Source organism: Lates calcarifer, linkage group LG19 (assembly GCF_001640805.2).
Source record: "Lates calcarifer isolate ASB-BC8 linkage group LG19, TLL_Latcal_v3, whole genome shotgun sequence".
Lineage (NCBI taxonomy): Eukaryota > Metazoa > Chordata > Actinopteri > Centropomidae > Lates > Lates calcarifer.
The window spans coordinates 3,740,091-3,762,749 of record NC_066851.1 but is presented as its reverse complement, the minus strand read 5'-3'; the positions used below and the strand labels follow the sequence as shown (position 1 = coordinate 3,762,749).

General features: G+C 38.4%; 1 protein-coding gene across 3 annotated transcripts in view; it reads left to right on the top strand.

Annotated features, from left to right (window-relative positions):
• The window catches only part of ccr6b (chemokine (C-C motif) receptor 6b), a 33,956-nt gene extending 22,692 nt beyond the window's left edge, over window positions 1-11,264 (top strand). The window contains exons 1-4 of one of the 3 annotated variants that reach the window (XM_018695097.2): window positions 4,077-4,210; window positions 7,179-7,344; window positions 8,125-8,277; window positions 9,186-11,264. In XM_018695097.2, the coding sequence (XP_018550613.1) occupies window positions 9,195-10,283 (1,089 nt within the window). In that variant the 5' untranslated portion in view covers window positions 4,077-4,210; window positions 7,179-7,344; window positions 8,125-8,277; window positions 9,186-9,194 and the 3' untranslated portion in view covers window positions 10,284-11,264. Of the gene's footprint in view, window positions 1-4,076; window positions 4,211-7,178; window positions 7,345-8,124; window positions 8,278-9,185 lie in introns of those variants that run through there. The other 2 variants (XM_018695099.2, XM_051078331.1) reach the window with 2 other exon arrangements.
• The last annotated feature ends 11,395 nt before the right edge of the window (window positions 11,265-22,659 follow it).

Genomic DNA, 22,659 nt, shown 5'->3' with positions numbered 1-22,659 from the left:
TCCAGCTTTCGTAGTACTGGTTAATCGGGAAGTTACATCTGACGCCACTAAGTTACTCCTGAAGTTACTCTGGTAAGCCAGTAACCTCGCTTCATAGTACAGGCCTCTGGTTGTCAATGCTAGTAAGTCTTCCACTTACTAAACAATAGAAATATTTAGAGGATTCACTCCCCTCAACCATTAAAGAAACAATTAGAACTGAAATCTGCCAAAGCTAACACACCTCTCATGTCTGCCTGCAGTTAGTGAGTTAGTTAGTTCATCAAACTAGCAAAGAAGTGTAAAAGCACAGCAAAACCACACTGATGTCTGCTAGATGCCAGGGCAATTCCTTCTCATTCAATTTCAAATGTTCCTACAATGGTCTAATGCAATCACAGATATTAAAATATTAAAATGATAAGACTCTACAGTATATACAGCATGACAGAGTCTTTGACAGTAGACACGATTATATCATCTCAAGATACACTATATTGTTGAATCAGTGACCCCAGTGATACTCCTGGGCGTTGCTTAATCCTCAGCACGCTTGTGATTTATTGTGTTTTTTTGTTTTTTTTTAAGGACAGTTTTCCAGTAACATTAGCACAAACATGGGCTTGATCAGATCTTCTCTTCTCTTAACAAGTAACTGTCCATAGTCAATAGTGTTCCTGGTAAATTAGCACACACATGGTGAACATGAATATAGTAAATGTTATACTGATCATTTACATCAAAGCGTCACAGCCTTGATGGAGCATTAACTAAAGTTAAGATGCTTTTGTGCATCTTGGAAATATTTCAGCTTGAGTGAAAAGGACTTCATCTGTTTTCTAAGTGTACAGAGATGAGAGGGACGAGGAGAGAGGCTGGATGGAAACAACAGAAAAAAAATGGAGCTGTTGAATTCTGAGCTTAGTTAGAAGGAGAGCTGAACACAAACACACTCCCACACACATGATTGGTGTATAGAATAAAATAGAACAGAATAGAGTGCCTTTAATATACTAAAAGTACAAGATTGGAGAGCTTCTCCTTTACAGTGCAAACATACAAAATATACAGAAACAAAAAAATATATATAGAAAAGATATAAAAAACAGTGCAACTCTATATACAATGAGATATAGGTGTGAATGTAAATATATTGCACAGGTGTGTTGTATTGCACAGTACGGCTGTACAGTTAAATAGTTAAATATTAAAGTGCACAGAGTGAGGCATATTGCCCATCTGTTATGTTGATGGCAGGGGTCATTGTGTGTGAGAGTTCAGGGTGGTGATGGCTGTTATCAAAAAAACATACAACCAATTCAAAAAAACAAAACGCAACCCACATAGCCTAATCCTGAGCATTACAATGAATGTTGTTTCATTCATTCACGGTGCCTCAGCTGCCTCTTTTAGAATAAATAATAATAATAATAATAAAGTTTATTATCACTTATCAAAACCGGAGATAACAAATGGTTTTGTCACATATGAACTTCACACATAAACAAACCTACTTGCACACATAAACACATGATGAATGGGGTTATTAAAAATGCTTACAAGGATTATAAAGCATTATTTTTTTAAAAAGGCTTGAAGGATTTGATCAGTATTGGTGCCGACACTGACCTCATTAAGTGGATTGGATATGAAGTGCCTGATCTACATTTCGCTGTCGAACTCATCATTGAAATTCAGTGTTTCAGTCACTGAGTCACAGCAAACTGCTAACTCAGTTTTTAGTGATGAAGAGAAAAGAGGATGTAACCAAGCCCATGTTTGGAGTAATATTATTTTCCTGATCAATTAATGCATTTTACTTTCTCAGTTAATTGATAAATCATGAAAAATGCCAGACTCAATTTCCCAGAGCATAAGTAATAATAGCCTTTTTGGACCAAACAACAAAAATCAAAGATATTTCAGTTTACCACAGGACAGCAAACTCTTACCTTTGAGAAACAGGAACCAGAGAATGTTTGAACAAGTAAATTATTATCACTTTCAGATTGTTATTAGTTTTCTGTCAATCAGCTAATCTATTAATCAATTAACTGTTTCAGCTCTAGTGGAAATATCTGATTGTTGTACACCAAATAAACATTATTATCATCATGACTGACCTGTAGACACTCATGTCAGGAGGTCAGAAACTACATGAGGACGATAATGTCGCTCCAAATCTGATGGATGTGTAAGTAGGAGACTGTTTACCACGTCAGCTTCATAAAATGGAGTTTCACAGCAGATAAACAAATAGAAAGGGGTTTTTATCCAAAAGGAGACATCGCATTGAACTTGATAGTTGACAGTGAAAGATGCTGGCCTGCAGATGTTTGAGAAGCAAAGACAGTTTATAACAGCAGGTCTGAAACTAACTTCTGTCAACAGAGATTACTACTTTGATGCACCAAGGCTCAGACAATATTACACCCAATCAGGCCAGGTGGAAACATGATCTTTTTTACACAATTCATTTTGCAACCCCACATCATATGACTCACTGATGTTTTCCCCTTGTTAACAAACAAGTGACAGTGCCATTCACCTGTGTGTACAGCGTCACATGTCGTCACTCTAGTATTAGTCATGTTTACTCAGATCCAGACCACCTCAGACACAATATCAAGTTGATTGAGCCATGTATAATTGGTCTTCACAGGAAAATGCGTCATACCTGCATGGCATGTTTTTCATTTCATGTTAAGCAGTGCCCGCCTTCTTCATCACAACACAACAGCATCTGTCAGTGTAGGTTAACCTGACAATAACACCTGAGCCAGAAGCAGTGCTTCTCAACCAGTCATCAAATAAGTTTGGACAAGAGACAAAGGAGGATCTGAGCACATATCTGAAGGAATAAAAAGAAATGGAATTATCTGGAATATATAAAGCTCTGGAAATTTCTCTGTTATTATCATGACCGCCTGAGGTTAACCAGTTTCTTTTTGAATCTTATTTATCCAGGGAAGAGTGACTCAGCGAGGATATTTACTGCTCCACAGTCACACAGCTCCCCACATTCCCACACAGTCTTGCAATGTTGGTCTATGAGCTACACTGATGAGTGGGGGTCAAGTGCCTTGCTCAAGGGCAGCTAAAAAGGAATGGGGTCCTTCTGCATGTTTTCACATTCACTTTCCACTTCATCTTCCCACACATTCAAGGGCTAATTTGTAAAACTAAATAACTGACCTGCATAGAACACATACCAGCCTCTCATGTCCTGTGTGACAACAGCTGACCTGCTCTCATTTCTCACTGCATGTTTACATTTCTCTGCAGAAATAGTGATATAACTCAGCCACAATGCCACAGAGGTTAAGTTTCAAAATGTGCCCACAGGGGAAACAGTCATTCTATGAGGCATTTCTGCCCATCCCTCAGTTCTATCAGCTTGTAAAATATGGTGCACAAAGAGTCTAAGAAAGGTGGGGTCTTGGGACTAGCAGGGTCTGAAGTTACCAGGGTCCCACTAATTTCTCTCAATTTACTGAGAATCTTATTTGATACAATTATATTGACAACAAAGATATTTTCTGCTAAGGGTTCTTAAGATCAACATTGTGGTTGGGGGGATTGGGGCCTTTATCTGTGGTGGTTTGTTTATTTAAATTCATGGCATTCATTTAGTGGCAATAAGACACATGATCATATAACTTCTGTTTAAAGGAGGTAGGTTTATCTTGGACTGGTAAGAAAGGGAAATGAATGAGCTTGTTTTGATCTTACAGGTGGCTGTTGAAGCTGTCCAGCTCATCAGTCTCAGGGAAGAACACCTCTCCTCCTGTTTTGCGCTTGGATTTCTTCCGTTTCAGCCTGAACGGCAGCAGCCGCTTTCCCTTCTTTTCCTTCGGGGATATGGGTAGAACATCATCGGGCAATGTGGCGCTGTCTCCCGGGCTGAACGGACCGGGGCTCGCAGGTAACGTCCCAGACTTGTCTCTGGGGCTGGTAGCAGCTCCATCTTTGAGGGACTCCGACTGTTTCCGCTCCTTGTTTTCCTTATCAGGTGATTTTAACTTGAACAAATTCTTGACTTTGAGCGTGCCGGACTTACTCATGATGTCTGAAAAAGAAGTCCTCGTTAAGAAAGTCCCAGCAGAAGGATGAAAACATGAGGAGAGCTGTCCTACTTATATCTGCTGAGGGAGTGATTCATCGGGCTAACCTGCAGAACGGGTTGCCGCAGGCTTTTGGACTTGCCCACACTTATCGCGCGCTCCTCCAGGTAAGAAAGGTATAACTGCATGAAGTTAGCCACAAGAATTAAGCACACTTCCGGTTATAGCCTTCGAAATAAACCACACTCCCGCTTTTCTCTCTATTTTTTTTTACAACATTTTTGCATTCTACGCCGGTCACAAATGAACGAATATGTGCTCAAACAGTACAGCCACAAGTCACCTCCAATCATAATTTGGATTTTATTAGTTGTTGTACAGTTATATTTTCATGAAATAAATTCTGGTGGAGGTATACAGAGTCCTATTTGTTTATTTATCTATTAAAAAGTAGTGAAAATTAAATGTATTGTGTCTAATTCTGCAATGTGCCCATAAAGTGGACTACCAACCATATGTAACTTTTTACTGTGTGCCACAGGGCTGCCAGGGACACCAACTTCAACAACAACGTTATACTAAAAAGCTTTTATTTTGAAAGCAAAAAATATTACTTGATGCGGCTCACAACCTCCTGAATTTCTCAACCTTTCCAATTTAGACTAAAAGAAAGAGTGTGTTTGTGTCTAAGTTCAAGAGAACTTAAGTGATCAAAGTTTCCCTACATTCAGATATCAATTGTGAAAATTATCATAATTAAGGTCCCGTAGGTCCCGTTCTTAATTCAGTTGCAACAACATCAAGTTTCCTTCTACATTATAAACTTATGTGTTAATGTGTAATTTAAAAAAAATGAAATTAAAGATAGTTTTTTTTTTCCTCCTACAAAGATCTCTGTTTATCTCATTCACATTAGTTTGCGAGTCACTGTGGTGTAGATTTAGAATGTATCTCATCAAGCTTTAAGTGAGGTCAGGCAGGTTATTTCCTGAGATGAAATCCTTTACTGTATCCCTGCAAATGATGACTTGAAAATGATGTATTAGATATAGTGTCCTGTCTATTTAAACTTGAAGTAATTGTTAGTTTTGATAAAAAAAATTTCAACAAATCTCTGACAGTCCACCAATGATCAAATGTCCACTGAGATAACAGCGCCATCTGCTGGCCATGTTGGGGAAAAGCAATAAAAGACTGGATTAATGAAGTAGGTTACTGTCTGTCAGTCGAAAAACTGGCCTGACACAAGAGCAAGTGGAAAAAGAGAAATGACGAAAAAAAGACAAATTGCATGGACATAAATAGATAGGTAAAAAAAAACAAAAAAACAACGACAATGATAAACAAGGAAACAAAGGATAAAAAAAATAACATGGCAATTAATAAGAAAACTCTCGTTGCCTCTGTCTCACTTGTGGTCACCATCTCACTTGTGGTTGTGAGGTAGAGCACGACAGAAGAAACCCTCAAAGCAGGGAGAGCTCATGTGTTGAAATGCTGCATGTGAGCTGTAGCATTTAAGCATGAGTGACGGAGGGAAGCAGACTTTCATTTGTTAGTTCATAAACTCACCTCTGCCACCAAATGAACTAACACCAAATCTCCATGTGAAATGTTTATGTAAAAGTTCACACAAGCAGAGTCTACATATGTGATTTTGCTGCATATTTTTGTATGATAAAAGGTGTGTGACGATAAGAATTTGAATTTGTATTCATTTCTTTATTTTTGATGATAAGAGACTGGTAATAAGAAATAAGCAAAAAGGATGTAACACATCGAGACATGTCGGGAAGTCCCTGGTAGCCAATGAAGGCCAAAAGGGAAGTGTGAGTCATCTGACAGTATGGAGAGAAAGCTGACAACTTAGAGAAAGCTATTTAAACAATTGATTATAATCATGGGCATGAAATATTGTAATGATTATTGGAATTTAATGTGTACTAGTACCCTTTGATGTATGGAATTAATTCAACAGATAAAAGATACTCTTCGCTAGAGCAAGGTGGTTGGACAATAGTAAGTTACTGCAGTTGACAGCACTGCAGAATATGATGCTGAATGATCGCATAAGGGGGGTGTGATGTTGTCGGACAGAACGCAAAGCACACACACAGTGCAATGCAAGTTGGTGTGTAAAAAGAGAGAGAGAGGAGGAGAGTAGTAAGTGGTATAGGGATCTCAAAGTATTCCAAAGGTTCTTCGTCGACCAGCACCATCAGAGACCCTTCCTCGGACACCAGTCAGAGAGTCAGATTCTGCAGGTCCTTCCAACATCTAGAAAGAGACTACAGAAACAGAAACATTGCCAACCAGCAGTGGATTATAATTTCAACCCTGGAGCTCTGTTCCTCGTGGGTCAAAGATTTCTGCATGCTCCCAGTTTCGGCCAGAAAAGAGGAAGTGCAGCCATGGCCAGGCTGCTATTTCTTCCATCTCTCTCTAGAAATGATCAGTAGTAAGCCAACTAGCCTCAGCTCATTAGGGTTAGGTTCACTAGTGATTTCATTATTTTAACAATTGATTTGAGCTGTTTGTTTTGCCCTTGCTAAATATAATCTCAATAAAAGTGAGTCTCCTCGCCACCCAGAAATTATAGTTGAGATTACTACTTGCTATAGCTGAGGGCATGGACACTTTAAACGAAGAGCTGGTCCAGATCACCTGTATGAATAGAATAGAATAGGCTTTATTGTCACTGTACAGTTAAGTACAACAAAATTGTGGGTGCTCCACAAAGACAGTGCACTATAGAAGAAATTATATACAATAAGAAATACAAAATGTACACAAAATAATACAAAAATACAAAAAATACAAGCATTTACATTAACTGGGGGTAATCCTGAAATGTGACCCGAGTTACAGAGCAAAACAGCTTAATTGAGCAATTCTTCTGTAAATCAAAGCACTGCTCGGAAAGTAAAAGACACCCCCAGATGTACACTAAGCATGCAAAGGAAACTATCAGATAAGGAAGATCTTTGTAATCTCTTTAGGTGGCTAGAAGAAACAGATGAGTTTGAATCAAAAGCAGGAAGCTCAGTGAAGCACTATACTCAAACAGTGGCAGAGTCTGTGAGAATGAGTGTGGCTTTGGTTTTATCCTGTTCTTCTTTTGAATTTTTTTTTTAGACACAGAGTATCAGTGACATAAGGCCCCTGGGCTGAGCTCTTTCTTCACACGCAGCTGGGAGACTGGTGAAGCTCTGATACCTGAGAGAAATATTACCGTCTTTTGACTTGTCAACACCTTTTTCAGAAGAAAGAGAAATTAAAGTGAAAGCCATCATTCAGCAAGGTATGTATGATCTGGAAAAAAAGAAAAAAAGGACTAATAATCATTAAAGTTTCTATTCAAATTCTGCACTGGATTAATGTATTCTTAGTTTGGTTTTTGTATAATGTATTCTGATGCCCCTATAGTATCTGAATTATTCATTTAACATTTAAGTATGGTAATTAGAGTACGTGATTCATTTTAAATCTTGAAATATACTAATCAGTTTAAAAATTAAAATGACAGATCACTTTTAAACCTTTAAAATGATTGATCACCTTTAAAGATTTGCATGAAAGTTTCACATAAAATTACATAGGACAGATTTACAGAACTGCCAGGTCTGTAAAATATGGAAATATTATTTACAGAGCACAAGTACTCAAAATGTGTTTCTGCACGGCAAAGCGGACACGCTTTCGTGTATTATCTTCCCCAACAGATAAGGGCAAACCTAATAAGTTCCTTAACAACAAATGATACAATAGTACAACATGTGTAATGTTACAAGTGAAGTGAAAGTGCTGAAACAAGAGATATCATCCCATTATAAAGTTTGGTTCCTTACACCAGGAGTTAAAATTTCTCATGTTATTATTTGCATAAAATGTTCATTGTGTTCATGTGTAATTTAATATTCATTGGTTAAAACTGAAAAATCACAATAGGAGTCAAATGTTCTTGTGTCTCACACACTGGATTTTACTGAACTTGTTTTCTGTCAGTGACCCCCCTGCAGTTATATTGACTCTAAGTGATATGTCTAAGATTCTCACTGATAAGGATCTTATCGTTCCTTAGATCAGTCACAGCACAGAGTGCAACCACCTGCAGCCTACCCCTACATGCAGTCACTATATGCCTAATTTGTCTGAAATTGGGTCATTCGCCACCAGAGGAAGAGCTCAACTAGAACACTGGCATTGATTCTGTGAACAGACAATAAGGTGTTATGTGAGTTTTACTCAGTCTATGTGGGTTGCAAGCTTTGCACTAACTCATCAAAATTATATGCTACATTTTTTTCCCACAGTTTGGTAACTGTACAGTGATACCAAACTTTATTTGGGTTATATAGTGCACCCACTGGATTATAGTTTTTCTTCAGATATGTATGGAGCCACTTTTCATCTGAGGGTTTTGTAATGGTTAACAAGTGAAGACTTATCACTGATGTGTTAAAGAATAAATATAATAGAATTTATTATTCATGATCATTAATAAAGTCATTAGTTCCAGTTCATAAACCCTTTATCAGTTTGCAATTATTTTAAGCTTTTATTTAAATGCACCGTTACAGGCAAAAGTCTTACATTCAAAATGTTATTAAAGCAGTGGTGGAAAGTAACATTAATAAGTACATTTTCTAAATACAAGTACTGTACCTGAGCACAGTTTTTAGATTCTTGTACTTTCCATTTTTTCCTACTTTATACTTTTACTCCTCTAATGCAGATTCAAATTATTACTGCAAAATATAATCGACCAATAAATGATGATGTAAATAACTAAATGATAATTGCACTTTTACATTAGCTGCTTCGACTATATTTTGACACAATAATGTACTAAAAATAGAGTAAATATACAGAGGTATATCAGCAAAATGTATTTAAAGTAAAGTAAAAGTACTCAATATGCAGAAATACTCCTTTGAGGAGGTTATATTATTACAAATGTACAGTAATATTGGATATTACTACTCAATGGTGACATTAGTCAATGTGTAGTGAATTTTAAGTACATTACATACACAGCTGGTAGTTCAGTAGTAAAGCATTGCATCTCATTCTACAGTCAAATAAATTATTTAGTTTCAGTTATTTGCTGTGTGGTGTTTATGGTCATCTGCTCTTCTGCAGATTAAAAACATGGATGACGGGACTTCAGATTATGATTACAACACAACAATAGATGATGAAGAGGAACTGCTCTGTAACCTCGACCCTAGCCCCGCTGAGGTCATCACCCAGACTTACATCAACTCCATCATCTGTGCCTTCGGCCTGATCGGCAACGCTCTTGTAATCGTCACCTACATATTCTACAAGAGAACCAAGACGATGACAGATGTCTATCTTGTCAATGTGGCTGTAGCTGACCTGATCTTTGTGGTGGCCCTCCCATTTATCATATACAATGAGCAGTATAATTGGTTAATGGGTCCTGTGGTTTGTAAGATGCTACGGTCAGCCTACAGTATCAACCTCTACAGCGGCATGCTCCTGCTTGCGTGCATTAGTGGTGATCGTTACATTGCTATAGTTCAGGCAAGGAGATCCTTTGGGACTCGCACTCGTGCTCTGATCTACAGCCGCCTCCTCTGCTCTGCCGTTTGGGTGTTTGCAGTGGCTTTAACTCTGCCCACACTCATCTACACTGAGCGCTTTGAAGACCCGAATCCGCTGAATGAGCCTGTCACTGTGACGTGTGCACTGTCTTTCAGCAAGAATGAAACAGCAATGCTAGTTAAGGTGCTGGTTCCAAGCCTTCAAATGGGCATTGGCTTCCTGCTGCCTCTGTTGGTGATGGTGTTCTGCTATTCCAGCATCGTGTGCACTTTACTGAGAGCACAGAGCAGCCAGAGGCACAAGGCTGTCCGTGTGGTTTTGGTGGTTGTTGTGGTTTTCATTGTGTGCCACCTTCCCTACAATGTGGCTCTGCTGAAATACACACTGTCTCTTTTTAAGGAGAAGCATTGTGAGGCAGGAAAGCTTCAACTCAGAGTTCTGGCCATTTCCAGGGGCATAGCCTACCTCCACTGCTGTCTAAATCCCATCCTCTACGCCTTCATCGGGGTGAAATTCAGGAGCCACTTCCGGCAAATACTATTGGACCTATGGTGCTTTAGCAAAAAGTACATCTACTCTACTCGCTCATCACGTGGAACATCTGATATCTGCATCTCGGGCTTCAAGTCTTCAGATGGATCACACAACATGTCATCATTCAGCGTGTGACACTTCTAAAGTGCAGCCTTCTAAAGGAGATAATTAACAAGGTAATGCTACAGGAGCCCCCCATCTCTCCAAACTGTTACTTTACTGTAGCTGTAAGCAGAGATAAAAAAAATATCTGAACAAAATGTAAAGTATACATGCAGTGAATTTGAAATTTACTGAATCTTAAGCAAGTTACCTTCAATATAATACAATATTGTGGGATCTTGTTTTAAGTTCTAAAAGGCATAGATTTGACAGTTAGTCACTTATGTGAAATAAATGTTATTTGCGTTTATAAAGTAAAATAAAAAATAATGTGTAGAAAAAAAACTGGATGGATGATTAAGTCATTAACCACAGAAAGAGTATTTGTTCTCTGTTAAAACATAAAAAAAAAAAAAAACAACCACAAAAAAAAAAAAAAAACAGTAGCATAGCATAGCCATAGCAATATTGTTTATCACTGACTCAGGTATATAATATTACAATTCAAATTATTTTTTGATTTTTCTTGGTTTGTTTGTTTGTTTTGTTTTAATTCAACATTTAGTCAGGTCCTCTTTGTTGAATGGGTTATAGATTCAAGCAAATCCAAATGTTAAAGTCCATTTCACTGCTGCCGGCATTATTCTCTTTGTATCCAGCAACTGTATTATATGTAATATGTAATAATATTACAGTTGGTTTTGTTGCTTTTATTTATCTTAAAAGATATAACTGGAGTGACTGGTGTAAGGCTGGTCAGCAACTTTGTGTTTTCTTGAATTTTTATGTATATGATGTTGAATGTGTCTGCTCATTTTTAGAAAAAGATAAGAAGTTCCTAAGTCTTATCTTGCCATACTTTCATTTCAATCTCTACAATTTTATTCTAGTCATATATTGTATATCTACCAAATAAGCATATTGTGTTATACATTTATAAAGTTTTTACATTTTGTGTTTTGAAAATTGATTGTACTGTTCCATTATATTGTCTGAATAAATAGTGTGTGTTAATTGTATTTCTTTGACCTGATTAATCAGAACATTTAAATCAGAAACCATTAATTTTATGGGAACCAGCTGTTAGGAAATTTAATATTTCCATTAAATAGCACATAAAACACTCACATTTAGCCAATATGTAATGTGATATTTGAACTAAATATAAAGTAACTAACTTCTAGTTCTCTTTTTGGTTATTACTTTACCAGAAAACACAAGGCCATAACTGAACCTGTTACTAAACGTCATCACTTTTTGTACTGTACAAATAGTTGACATTTAAATCCTAAATGGCAAAGAAGAATACTTGGTAACTATAACACACATTGCTCGTATGTTATATAACCAGTCAACCCTGAAGGTAGACTTTTTCTGACAATCCAGATAACAGAGAAAGGGGAAGTATGAAGCAGTACACTATCACACAGTCTGCAGTTGTAGGCTAAGGCTTTCACACCCAATGTGTTCAGATGGTGAGAGATTTCATTAACGTGATGCACAAAGACAATGACAGATTAGATCAAGAAGTGTGTGACACAGCACTGCTTTTTTTCCTGCGGTACATGGGGTTGAGAGAAAAGATGAGGTCAATGATGGGCGAGTACGTCAATGCAATGGGGAAAAAAAGCATAGCATCATCACATCATTTTTATTTCTTTAAAGTCGCAGGTAGACATTAATGCTTGATGTAGTACTGATTGAAAATTTGCTTGTAGTCATAGTTCAGTTTGTAGCCACGCTAGCAGCAGCAGGTTTCTACATGATGATTGATTCACCGCTTTGATACAGACTAAAAAATCTCAATGGATGGAACATCAAAATTTGGTAGAGATATTCCTAGTACCTGAGGATGAACTGTAAAAACCTCGGACTTTTCATCTGCTCCCACTAAACAGGTCGGCATTTTACTATTTCCATTACTTAAGACTAATGCAAAGGTAAAAGCATTCCCATCAGATTGACTTTATATTAGGTGCTAATTAGCAGATGTTAGCAATGCTAACATGCTAAATTCAGATGGTGACAATTGTGAACACTGTCCTCACTAAATATCATGTTAAAATTTATCATGTCAATGCCTGATCTGGTTTTCCTTTTCAGACAGACACAGTAGCTGAGCCAAAGCTGCAATATTGGATGATACCGTCTAGAAAGACATTTTAACAAACAGTATGTTTGTTAAGCTTAATAATGGGATGCCATCTTTAGATAAGGATAAATGAAAATGTACCTCTAGGTAATCTGCAAATACAGATCTAATCTAATCTAATCTGCTCAAATTCAGAAAATTACAAATTTGCTTTCTGTAAAGGTGTTCATTGTAGGGTATGCAGATTTGGAGAATTTTGAAAATGATCTTCCTGCAAACTGTTTTGTTTGCGGGTCATTTCCTGTAGTTCGTTAATTTCAGATGTCAGTTCTGACAAATGCCAGAAGGTACCAGAGATATCGTGTGAAAGTTTCAGAGTTTTGCAACCAGAAGCAGTAAAAGTAACAGGGGATTTCTCTGACTTCAAAGGCACCACCCACTGACAGAAATGTAACAAGGGTCCTATTAGAGCCAAACAGGCTGACATCAACAATAGCATGAAGGCCACTGATGGTGTTCTTTTTTAATCTCTGAGATACCAGCATTGTTCATAACTTTTTTCTTTCTTTTTTTTTTTTTTTTTTTTTTGAAGCATAGCATTAGTATTTTCTGGACAGTTATCTTGAACCACCATCTTGAGCAGAGACCACAAGACAATTAACAGTGTGGCTTGCAAGCTCCTGTGGCTTTTTATCATTTATTCTAAGTAGAATTTACTTTATGTGTCTATTTACTTAAAATGTTATTTAATTTCTCCACATAGTAATTCTACTATATAAACTCTTGTATGGGATCCACTCTATGTCTGAGGAGTGATCATCCTTTGTTGCTCTTCCTCCTTCCTTTTAAACTTTGACATTACATGAAAGATATTAGAGGCATTGCAAAGTTGAGAAAGAGAGGCTAAAATTTGGGGCATTTTGGTGGAATGAGCTTGTTGCTTGCTTAAATATGAAAATTATAGAAAGCGTGTCTGAGAGAGAAGACAGTATTGTGGGTATTCATTTGTGTTTTTCTTTCTGTGACAAACATTTGTGTGCAAGTGTAATTTGAGACTGTAAGTCACATGTGCAAACCAAACTCAGTGTATTTATCTCAGAAACAAGAGATTACTAATGAATGAATCAAGTTGAAGTCTTGTGTTGCCAGCTGTTTGTTTGAATTTGTTATTTAATGATCCGCCCAACCATTTGGTCTGTGTGGCAACATAGATGTAATATGTGAAAATGTGAGTGGTAAACCACAATAATATACGAGGAGCCGGGTAGTGTGATTGCAGCTTGTTTTGCTGGTACCTCTTTTACAAAACAGAGCACAGTGTTGTGAATCCAAGACACTGTGGCACAATATACATGATAAGTAAATTAGTGGTGACAAAATCCCCAGAAAAAAGAAAAGAAAAGGAACATATAATGACACTCATAATAGGAACAGCTGAACAGCACCATTGCTCCATTTCCATCTACTGGATGTCCACAGCAAGTTTTGTTTAGTTTTTGGTCTTTATTTGATAGATCAAATCATTTTTCTATGTGTCATATAATTTATGCAAAGATGCACAGACCAGTTGCTAGTTGCTAATTGCAACTGTCTTTTTTTCCCTCATCTCCCAGCTTGACAACTCCATCCACTCTTGATCTGCTGTTTGCTGTACAGTTTGCTCAAAGCTGTAACATTATTTTATTTTTTTGCCACACCTCACATTCACCTACCCTTATTACACACACACACACACACACACACACACACACACACACACACCACACACCCACACACACTTTCTCTCTGACATATAGTTTGAACAACTGTCATCATGCAATTTAAATCATTTAAACAACTGTTATTCCACTGCAGTTAAACATTAAACTCAGCTGGATCCAGGCAGACTCTGGATACATGTGGACACAAAATAATATGGCCTCAGCTGTGGGAAAGGATAGGATCTACCACATATTGGTATAAAAATAACCCATGCTATTGTGTGAAATTTTAAAAGGTTGTATGATTTTAAGAACTAATTTGACTTCCTCTCAGAAATAGGAACAAACACTGTACAAACAAGTTGTCATGTCTGCAGATTTTCTTACTGTGTCATGGGCTCCTTTTTCAGGTCTGTTGTTGTAACACTTGCCCACAAGGTGTCCTCAGAGAGTCTACTGTCTCTCCTCACCACCTGACCTCTTTTAAAAGCCACAACTTGCCTCTTCAGCTGTTCCCTATTTGCTTATTGGCAGTAATAACAGATATAGACAAGCATACAAAATCAGAATCAACCAATACATGATCTCTGTGTGCATGTGTGTCTCTCTCACAGGACATTGAAAAACTCAACAGGTGTCTTAACACGGTGCACTTTTGCACTATGCACCCACTAAAATGCCAGAAGACATGGTGAGATACTGTAGGTGCATAGGTGTGAGTAATAATATCAGTGGTGGCTCTGTTCCCTTCAGGTGTCCCAGCAAATGTACAATACTACAGCCCTGGCACATGCGAAGGGAATCCAGCTATTTGTAATGTTGCTAATTATTGTTGTGTTTGACAAGCAAAATGTTGCTATGATAAAGTTTGATTACAAACTGAGCAACACTATAAAATCTATTTTCTTGATTTGGCAGTCACTTTAATTTTTTCCAGAGGTTTTATTTCTGCTGTTTATAGCTTAAGATGGACTATTTTAGATTTCTGGTTTTGGCTTTAACAAAAAGGATTCATTAGTTCCTCACAGGAAGAGAAAATATCCCTCTATTTACTCTAGAGCCTCAGACAAAAAAAAACTGTCAGAAACAATCTTCTTCTTTCAGTGTGTTTCCTGGAGTATTCCTCAGACCTCACCTGCCCAGTTAATGTAGTTTCTGAGTTTCCGCCTAACCCAATCACCTGCTTGTCCAGCTGTTCCTCATCAGCAATCAGTAACAACTGCTCTTCGCCAGACTGAGCTGCTTTACTGCTGTAGGTGCCCAGCCATTTCAGTCTACCTGTTACTGTAGGCCTGTTGCTGAATTTCAACCTGTAAGACCAATTAAACAGCATCTTACTCTACCAGCTATCCATGTGCTGGGGTGTAAATAAACTAAACTAGACGAGGTCTCTATATAGCCTAAGTGCTAAATGCTCCACTATGAACAACAGGCAGTGGCTAGTTTTGACTGTCTGCTGTTTGGTGCTGGGCAGGTAGTGTGCAGTGTGTCTACAGCTTTTTCACTAAAAACACCTGCCCTCTGATGCTGAAAATAAAATACTGACTCAAAACATGAACAAGGTATGGGCTGTACATCAAAACAGTGAGCTGAAAGACACTAATGTTCTGTAGGGCTGTGGACAACTGCAGAGTACACATAGTGATTACATCCACTGTTTATGTAAAATACTGATAAATCCAGCTTTAAATTTCTCAGTGATTAATGTACTACAGTGAAAGAGTTACATCATACCTAAAAAACATTTGGAGATAGGGGTGCTGTTAAAGGTTTGGGTGACCAAGGTCACTTTGGCAATAGCTGTGGAGGGATGTGAGAGCATTATACAACCAGCCTCTCTGCTAATTTGAACCAGTCAGCTCTAGTCAGGAATTATGGTATTAGATAATATACTACCATCCATTTATCTTCAGAGAAATGACACCTTGTAAAAGACCATTTTACTGGGATGATTTAGAGACCCTTTAGCCCCAGGCTCATTCCTCATAACCCTCTTTCAGTTTCTCATATTATGGACAAGCTATAACAAGGTAGCATTGAGTGCCATCTTCGGCGCCACAGTGACTAAGAAGGGTCCTCCTTTGAGGATAAAAAGTGGATGCTTGGCGTCTTTCATGAAGGGTATTTTTTAACCACCCTCGAGTATGTTCACCTAAACATCTGGTATTTAATAATGAAGTCACTCCTCTGACTCTTATACCACAATCAGCTTATGATTCATCCTCCCAAGTGTCATCACTGTTGAAAGGTCTTATAGCAGCACCATATATCGTCTTGATGGAACTGCATGCTTGGTAATTTAGTGTGAGCTTGTTCATCTTTCTGTGTGCAATCAATTGTGACTGCCTTTGTTCATAGATAGCTAGGTCTTTACCAGGTGTTGTGAACAATGGCATATAGGCGCAACAGTGTGACTTGTGTGGAAAACATCACACAACAATGCTTTTCATTCTAATACCATCATGCTAGACTTTAGTCTATTCCTCATTTTCTGTTTGGAAATGCTGTATTTATGCATGAAAAATATTCAGATATGCCAGGGATGAAGACATTTAATAGTTAAGCACATTTCAGTTCACTCAAGAATATACTGTCAGTGAGTACCTAAGGTTATCACTCTCTATGTACTGTTAATGGTAAAGTCAATGGGATGGGAATTATATAAGAGTACTATAAGGGCTTGTACTACATAGGACACGTAATAAACCACAATTAACAGTTTAATTTGAAATGAGGTTAAAAGAACAATGACCTGTAAAACCTCGAAATGAATGTAGATAGACATGTTGTCTTTTGCAGGCCACAGTTGGACAGTTCATTCAACCACTACTGCCTGGCAGTTACTTCTTGTCTGTTTTCCTAGTTGGCATAGTATGACTCTCCAAGACTTGACATATCATGAGCCCAGTTGAAAACAAAGTAAGGTATAAAATGCTCTGTAAATTCTCCTCTATCTGTCATTTTCCCATGGTATGATATTCAATGATTAGGCTGTAGCTATCAGCCCTCATTTGTATTTCCACATCTTCACAACAGGAGGTAACAGCAGTGTTTTACTTCTTCTAAAAAGAAAGGCCAAATTGTGACTGTCTCTGTCCTCGTACATGTTGTTTTACTGTCACAGCACTCACAAGCGACAAGGCTTGCAATTGTCTCTATGTTAATTTTTTGGTAGTGTGTAACATCTGTATAATGTCACTGTCTATGGAGTTTTTTCAGTGTTACTTTCATCTAACAGGCAAGAGTTTCACTGTTTTCTGATCTGCTCCTCTGTGCCATGCTATCACAGCTGTAATGAAGTGTTAATGTACTGTCAAAGCAAACCTCCACCTTTTGAGCAGTTATGCAAGTGTGAGCCCCTGTTTTGTTTATTTCATGAACGTGCTATTTATTTAGCTGCTCTACAAGTGGCAGTAAGATATACAGCAATGTGCCAGCAAAGGCAGGGAAGCAAAGGTGTAAATTATGGATCATTTCCTGATTCAAATAGTTTCATTCAATTCAGCTCAAATATTCAGAGTCACTGACTATGAAGTTCATTCACTTTATTCTGAGATATGTGATTGCATCATCATCTAAACACAACAGTAAGTGAGCTCTGCACTGTACCTCCCCAACATTCTGTGCTGTCTCTGTCCTCAGTCATAGTCTGTTGCTAGCAAGCTGTTACATTCAGCTCAGTAGGCCTATAGAAGCACTTCAGATAAAGTTGGTGGCTCAGCAGCAAACTATTTGCATTATGAGTGTTTGTGTGGCTTTCACTGTCCTTTAATAAGCCTGTATCAAGGAAACAATCTACTGTGAATCACAGCTCAGCTGACAACAGTGCTATCAGTCCCCGCACTGCTGATTCAATCAGTGACAATGGTGTCTTGATATTGTCAGTTCCATTGGCAGGTCATGCATTTCAGACCTGGGCCTTCACAGGTGTCCTACCTGAATTAACCCACCTCTTAATACGGTCATTATGATGTCACGGCTACAGCAACCATCAACAACATACAGAAACGCAGTATAACAGAGCTTTGCATCACAGACAGACATGTCATGTAGCCAGAATAAATGCATTACTGAAGCAATGCTATAAAACCCAATGAACACAATTCAATAAGTCTCCAAACACTGCAGCCACAGCTGAGCCACACACATCATCTCCAACTCATAACAAAGACAATATAAATAAATAAATAAAATGTAGGTAAAATGCATCTTACTCACTGCTGATTATTTGTGAGTCGAGTTGTGTCGAGCAGACATTCTCAGTCCAGAAGCGAATGAAAACTTATCCGAGAAGTACGACTGGGCAGACTCCACTTTTAGCGTTAGCCTCCATGGTGATAGGAAATCACTGTTTAAACTGAGGTGCACAGATGAACCTCTACAACAGAGCCAGTGAACTCTTCCTCGTAGTCCAGCCATTGTGGGTAGAGAAAACAGCTATTAAATCTATACTAATGAGTTTTAACTTGCGCTAGTAGTTATACATGCGGTTTGGGAGCTCCGACCATCCAATCAATTGACATGACAATGTTGACGTTTCTGAAGGCCTGCTAGATGGCCCTGGTCTCACCAACTCGAAATCTGATTGGTTAAAGGAATAAAGGCAACAGTTTCATTGCCATTCATTTTAAATTACTGGAGCCTTAACTGTTGATTCTGAAGTAGGGGGTGGGCGATCCAAATATATACCAACGTTTGTTGGTATTGGCATTGGATCGATAATTTAGTTTCAGTTTCTGTCCTCTACATTCAGTATGTTGCTTCCGTTTCATCAAAAGACATGTCTGTGCAAACACTGCTTTCACATGCCATCACGTGACTCAGGCGCTGAACAGACACCTGCAGGCTGCAGTGATTGAGGGCGTGATGGCATGGCAGGGAGAAAGAGGAATGTCGTAGAGATATTTTACGGCTGTAAAAGAAAACATTGCAAGCTGCGATGTGTGTAGGAAGGCTATCTGCTACTGTGGCAACACCACTAGTTTATACAAACACATGACAAACCACAATAAAGAGAACTCTGAGCTGCAAAAGAAGTGAAGAGAGGAGGAGGAAAATCTCTCAGACAGACCCAGACCCCGGTACAGAGACAGAGGTTACTGACAGAGTCCCTTCAGAGAGGCAAATATCCAGGTAGCTTATGTGGTGGTTCATAAATCACGACACAGTGCTCTCCTTGTAAATTTCCCCATTGTGGGACTAATAAAGGATTATCTTATCTTATCTCCCCTACATCAAAGTTCATAAGCTGCTTTTACAAGTAAAAAGTATCAGTATCGTATTGGTATCGATGATACTGGCCCTGTATTTACTCAGTATTGGATCGATTTGGAATTTTGCAGTGTCACACATCACTGTTCTGAAGATTTCTGTTAACTTGGCAACATGGGGCTGAAATCTGATTGAATAAAAGCTCTAATGTAAACAGACTGTATTGGAAGCAGCATAACCAAGAGGAAATGAGATCAGCTGAGACTACTGGAAACAATACATATAGTATTAATGAGGAAAAAATATATATATGAATAATAAGAATAATAATTCAGTGTTTGTGACAGTGTCTGACAGCCCACCACTGATCAGTTCAGTTAGAAGATTCTGTATTAAAAAATGAATTTGTTCATGTCTTGAACATCCTCTACATGGAAAAAGAGGGACTGGTAGCTGGTGGATCCATGGGTTTGGAGGTAGGTCCAGCCCAGAGTCAGACACTCTCTGGAACACAACAGGAACATACAGCAGTCCTGAAAGATTCTATTTTGTAACTTTAATATCACAACTTAAAGGATTTCCCCTTTGTGTATTACCTGATATGAATCCTATGCTGTTGACAGTGTTTGGCTCACAGCTGGAGTGTTGGCTCCATCCTTCCACAGAGCTATGTCATATTAGGTGAATTCCCCTCGATAGAAACCTTTGTGTGTATGTTTTGATATATCTGCGTAACCAAAGCATCCAAGTCTCTCTTGGTGGTTTTGGTAATTTAAAAGCACTTTTCTCACACCTCAAACTAAAATTTTCCAACCTCTGGAAATAAAATATCAGCCAAGTTCATTTATCATGTCCAGGATATCTTTCATTTAGGAAGAGATAGAGGTGTTGTAGACAGATAGTTCTTTTTGGCGTCAAAGTGGGTGTGAATGTGCTTGTGTGCATGTGAACATACATTCCTTCAGTGTGTCAGGTTGCCCCCCCCCCCCCATTAGCCAGCCCATGTTAGGTCTAGAGAAGAGCCGATTAGGGGTCCTGGCAGTGAGGGGATTATCACGCTGGGTCAGACTGTACCCTGCTGGTGTCCAACAAGGAATGCAGGCAAATCAACCAGCAAGCCTATCAGTCAGCCAGTCAGTCGGTCACGCACTGAGTCATCCAGTCGGTCATCTGCCTGTGAGGCGCTCAGCCAGTCCTTACATGAGATTAGCTTGGCATTCTATCAACAACAATTACTTTGTTCTTTTCAACCGAATGCCCAGCTATCGACACACACAAACACACATTTATATTCAACATTATCATATCTGTGTTGGATGACACTGAAGATAACTTGGCCTCCTCTGATCTGTTGACCTGTTTTGTCTATAATCCAGTGACGGGATACATTCTGTTTTGGCAATTACAGCTAACAGACCCTGGAAAGGAGTTTGGTATTTTCATATGGGGGAGAAAGTCCCCCCAGGGGGAGAGGGGTCAAATGTAGCACTCTATTTGGCGCTGAGTTACAGCTGTAAATCAAATTAGTGTAACTTAAACGTTGGGAGTTGGAAACAACAAAAGCTGAGAATGACATCAGGGGGGTGAGGAGGAAAGAGGAAGTCTAGCAAGTGCTGAACTACTAAAACCTGCAGCCTTCACCCTTACGCAGATACATTCACACACACACGCAAACCCAATCAAACACTGTTCCACACATACTGTTAATGACGAAACCATACAAGCAGATACACTGCAGGTGAGGCAGTAGTTGTAGTTGAGTTGGACAGTCTACATTTATTGTGAAGTCAAAAAAAGACTAACTTTTATTTTATTCACGGTAACTGACAGGTGACAATAAATTAATTACATTATGAGTAAGTAATTAAGTCTAAAACGTGTCCATAAGTGGTAGTAAATATTTACCCATAAGGCTGAGGTGCAGTATTTACTGCACTTGTATTGGAATGATAAACAACATCGACTCAAATCCAGTGTTCACTCCCATCACTGAACCGTTCCAGTCTTTAATTTACATGAGTTAAATGTTGTCTGTTAACATCCATTCTGCTCACCCATGTTGTTTGAGGAAGGGGACAGCACTTGCACATGTTCACACTTCATAGTTGACACTGCACTTCCCCGGGTCCTCAGCAATTTAGTCAGTTTGACGTCAGCTGGAGTGGTTTTTGAGTCCTGATTCTTGGTCAGAGCTATTACATGACATTATTAGATGACACACTGGGCCTACAGTAGATGTCCAGTCAAGTCAACTTCCACTTTCAAACCCCAAATTTTGAAGTCAGTCGGAGGAGTGGTTGTCAAGAAAATCAAACACAGACAGCAGAACAAGCTGTAAACACAACAGTGACAATATATCATGGCTAACATGCTAGTAGACTATTTACACATTCAGGAGACACAGAACAACATCAGCATTCATTTAGAGTTGTGTTTTGACCACCTGATGAATGTAAGCCTAGTATTCACTCTCTTTTAGCTCTGCTTTGGTCCCCTCATCTGCTAGTCCATCTGCTATTACATGCAAAATTCTACAGTATTATAAAATATAATACATAAGAATAATTACAGACTAGTGTGAAAGGCATGAAACAGTATTTAAATAATGAATACTTTTTTTAAAAAAGGCAGAAAAATTCACACACATAAATTGGGAGTATTGAGGTGAGGGATCAGGACCTTTGAATGACCATGTACTGACACAGAAACAGAATCAACCGTTGGCCTTTGTCTTACATCCTGTCAACAACAGCTTCATGTTCCACGCTGTTCTTTCCTTAAGAGAGTTACACCACAATTTGATGTGTTTAACACACTTAACACAGCAGCCTGTAACAATTAAATCAAACAAAATACAATTTACTCTATCAAATGAGGTAGCACATTAGCATTAACACATCATGTTCATACAATGTACATATGAAATGTGTCATACAAAGAATGTTCAAACTGCTATTGTCATCAAAATCTGCATTTGCCATCAGGGCAAATTAGGCAGCCGGTCCTGACAGGGTTATGGTTAAAATAGTGGGGAGTGTTCAGAACAACTGTAAGGTAGTCTGGAATGATCTGAAGCTCACAGACTGTAGTATCACCAGAGAGGGACCTCCTGAGGGGGCAATTACTGCAAATGAGGCCAATAAGCTTTCTGCCAGGTTTGACGAGCACAACTTTTCCACTGAGCATGCAAACATTTTCTTGTCACTGTCTCAGAGAAACCTGAAGAATATATGCCACCCCAATACTATCAGTGTTGATCAAGTTTACTTCAGTAAAGGAAACTTAGAACAGTTATGGCAACTGACTCTTCTAAATATCTAAAATACCAGTTATAAGATGTTTTTCATCAAGTCTCATGCCAAGAAAAACGTTTAAAGACCACAGACCTTCAGTATAGCTATGTCAT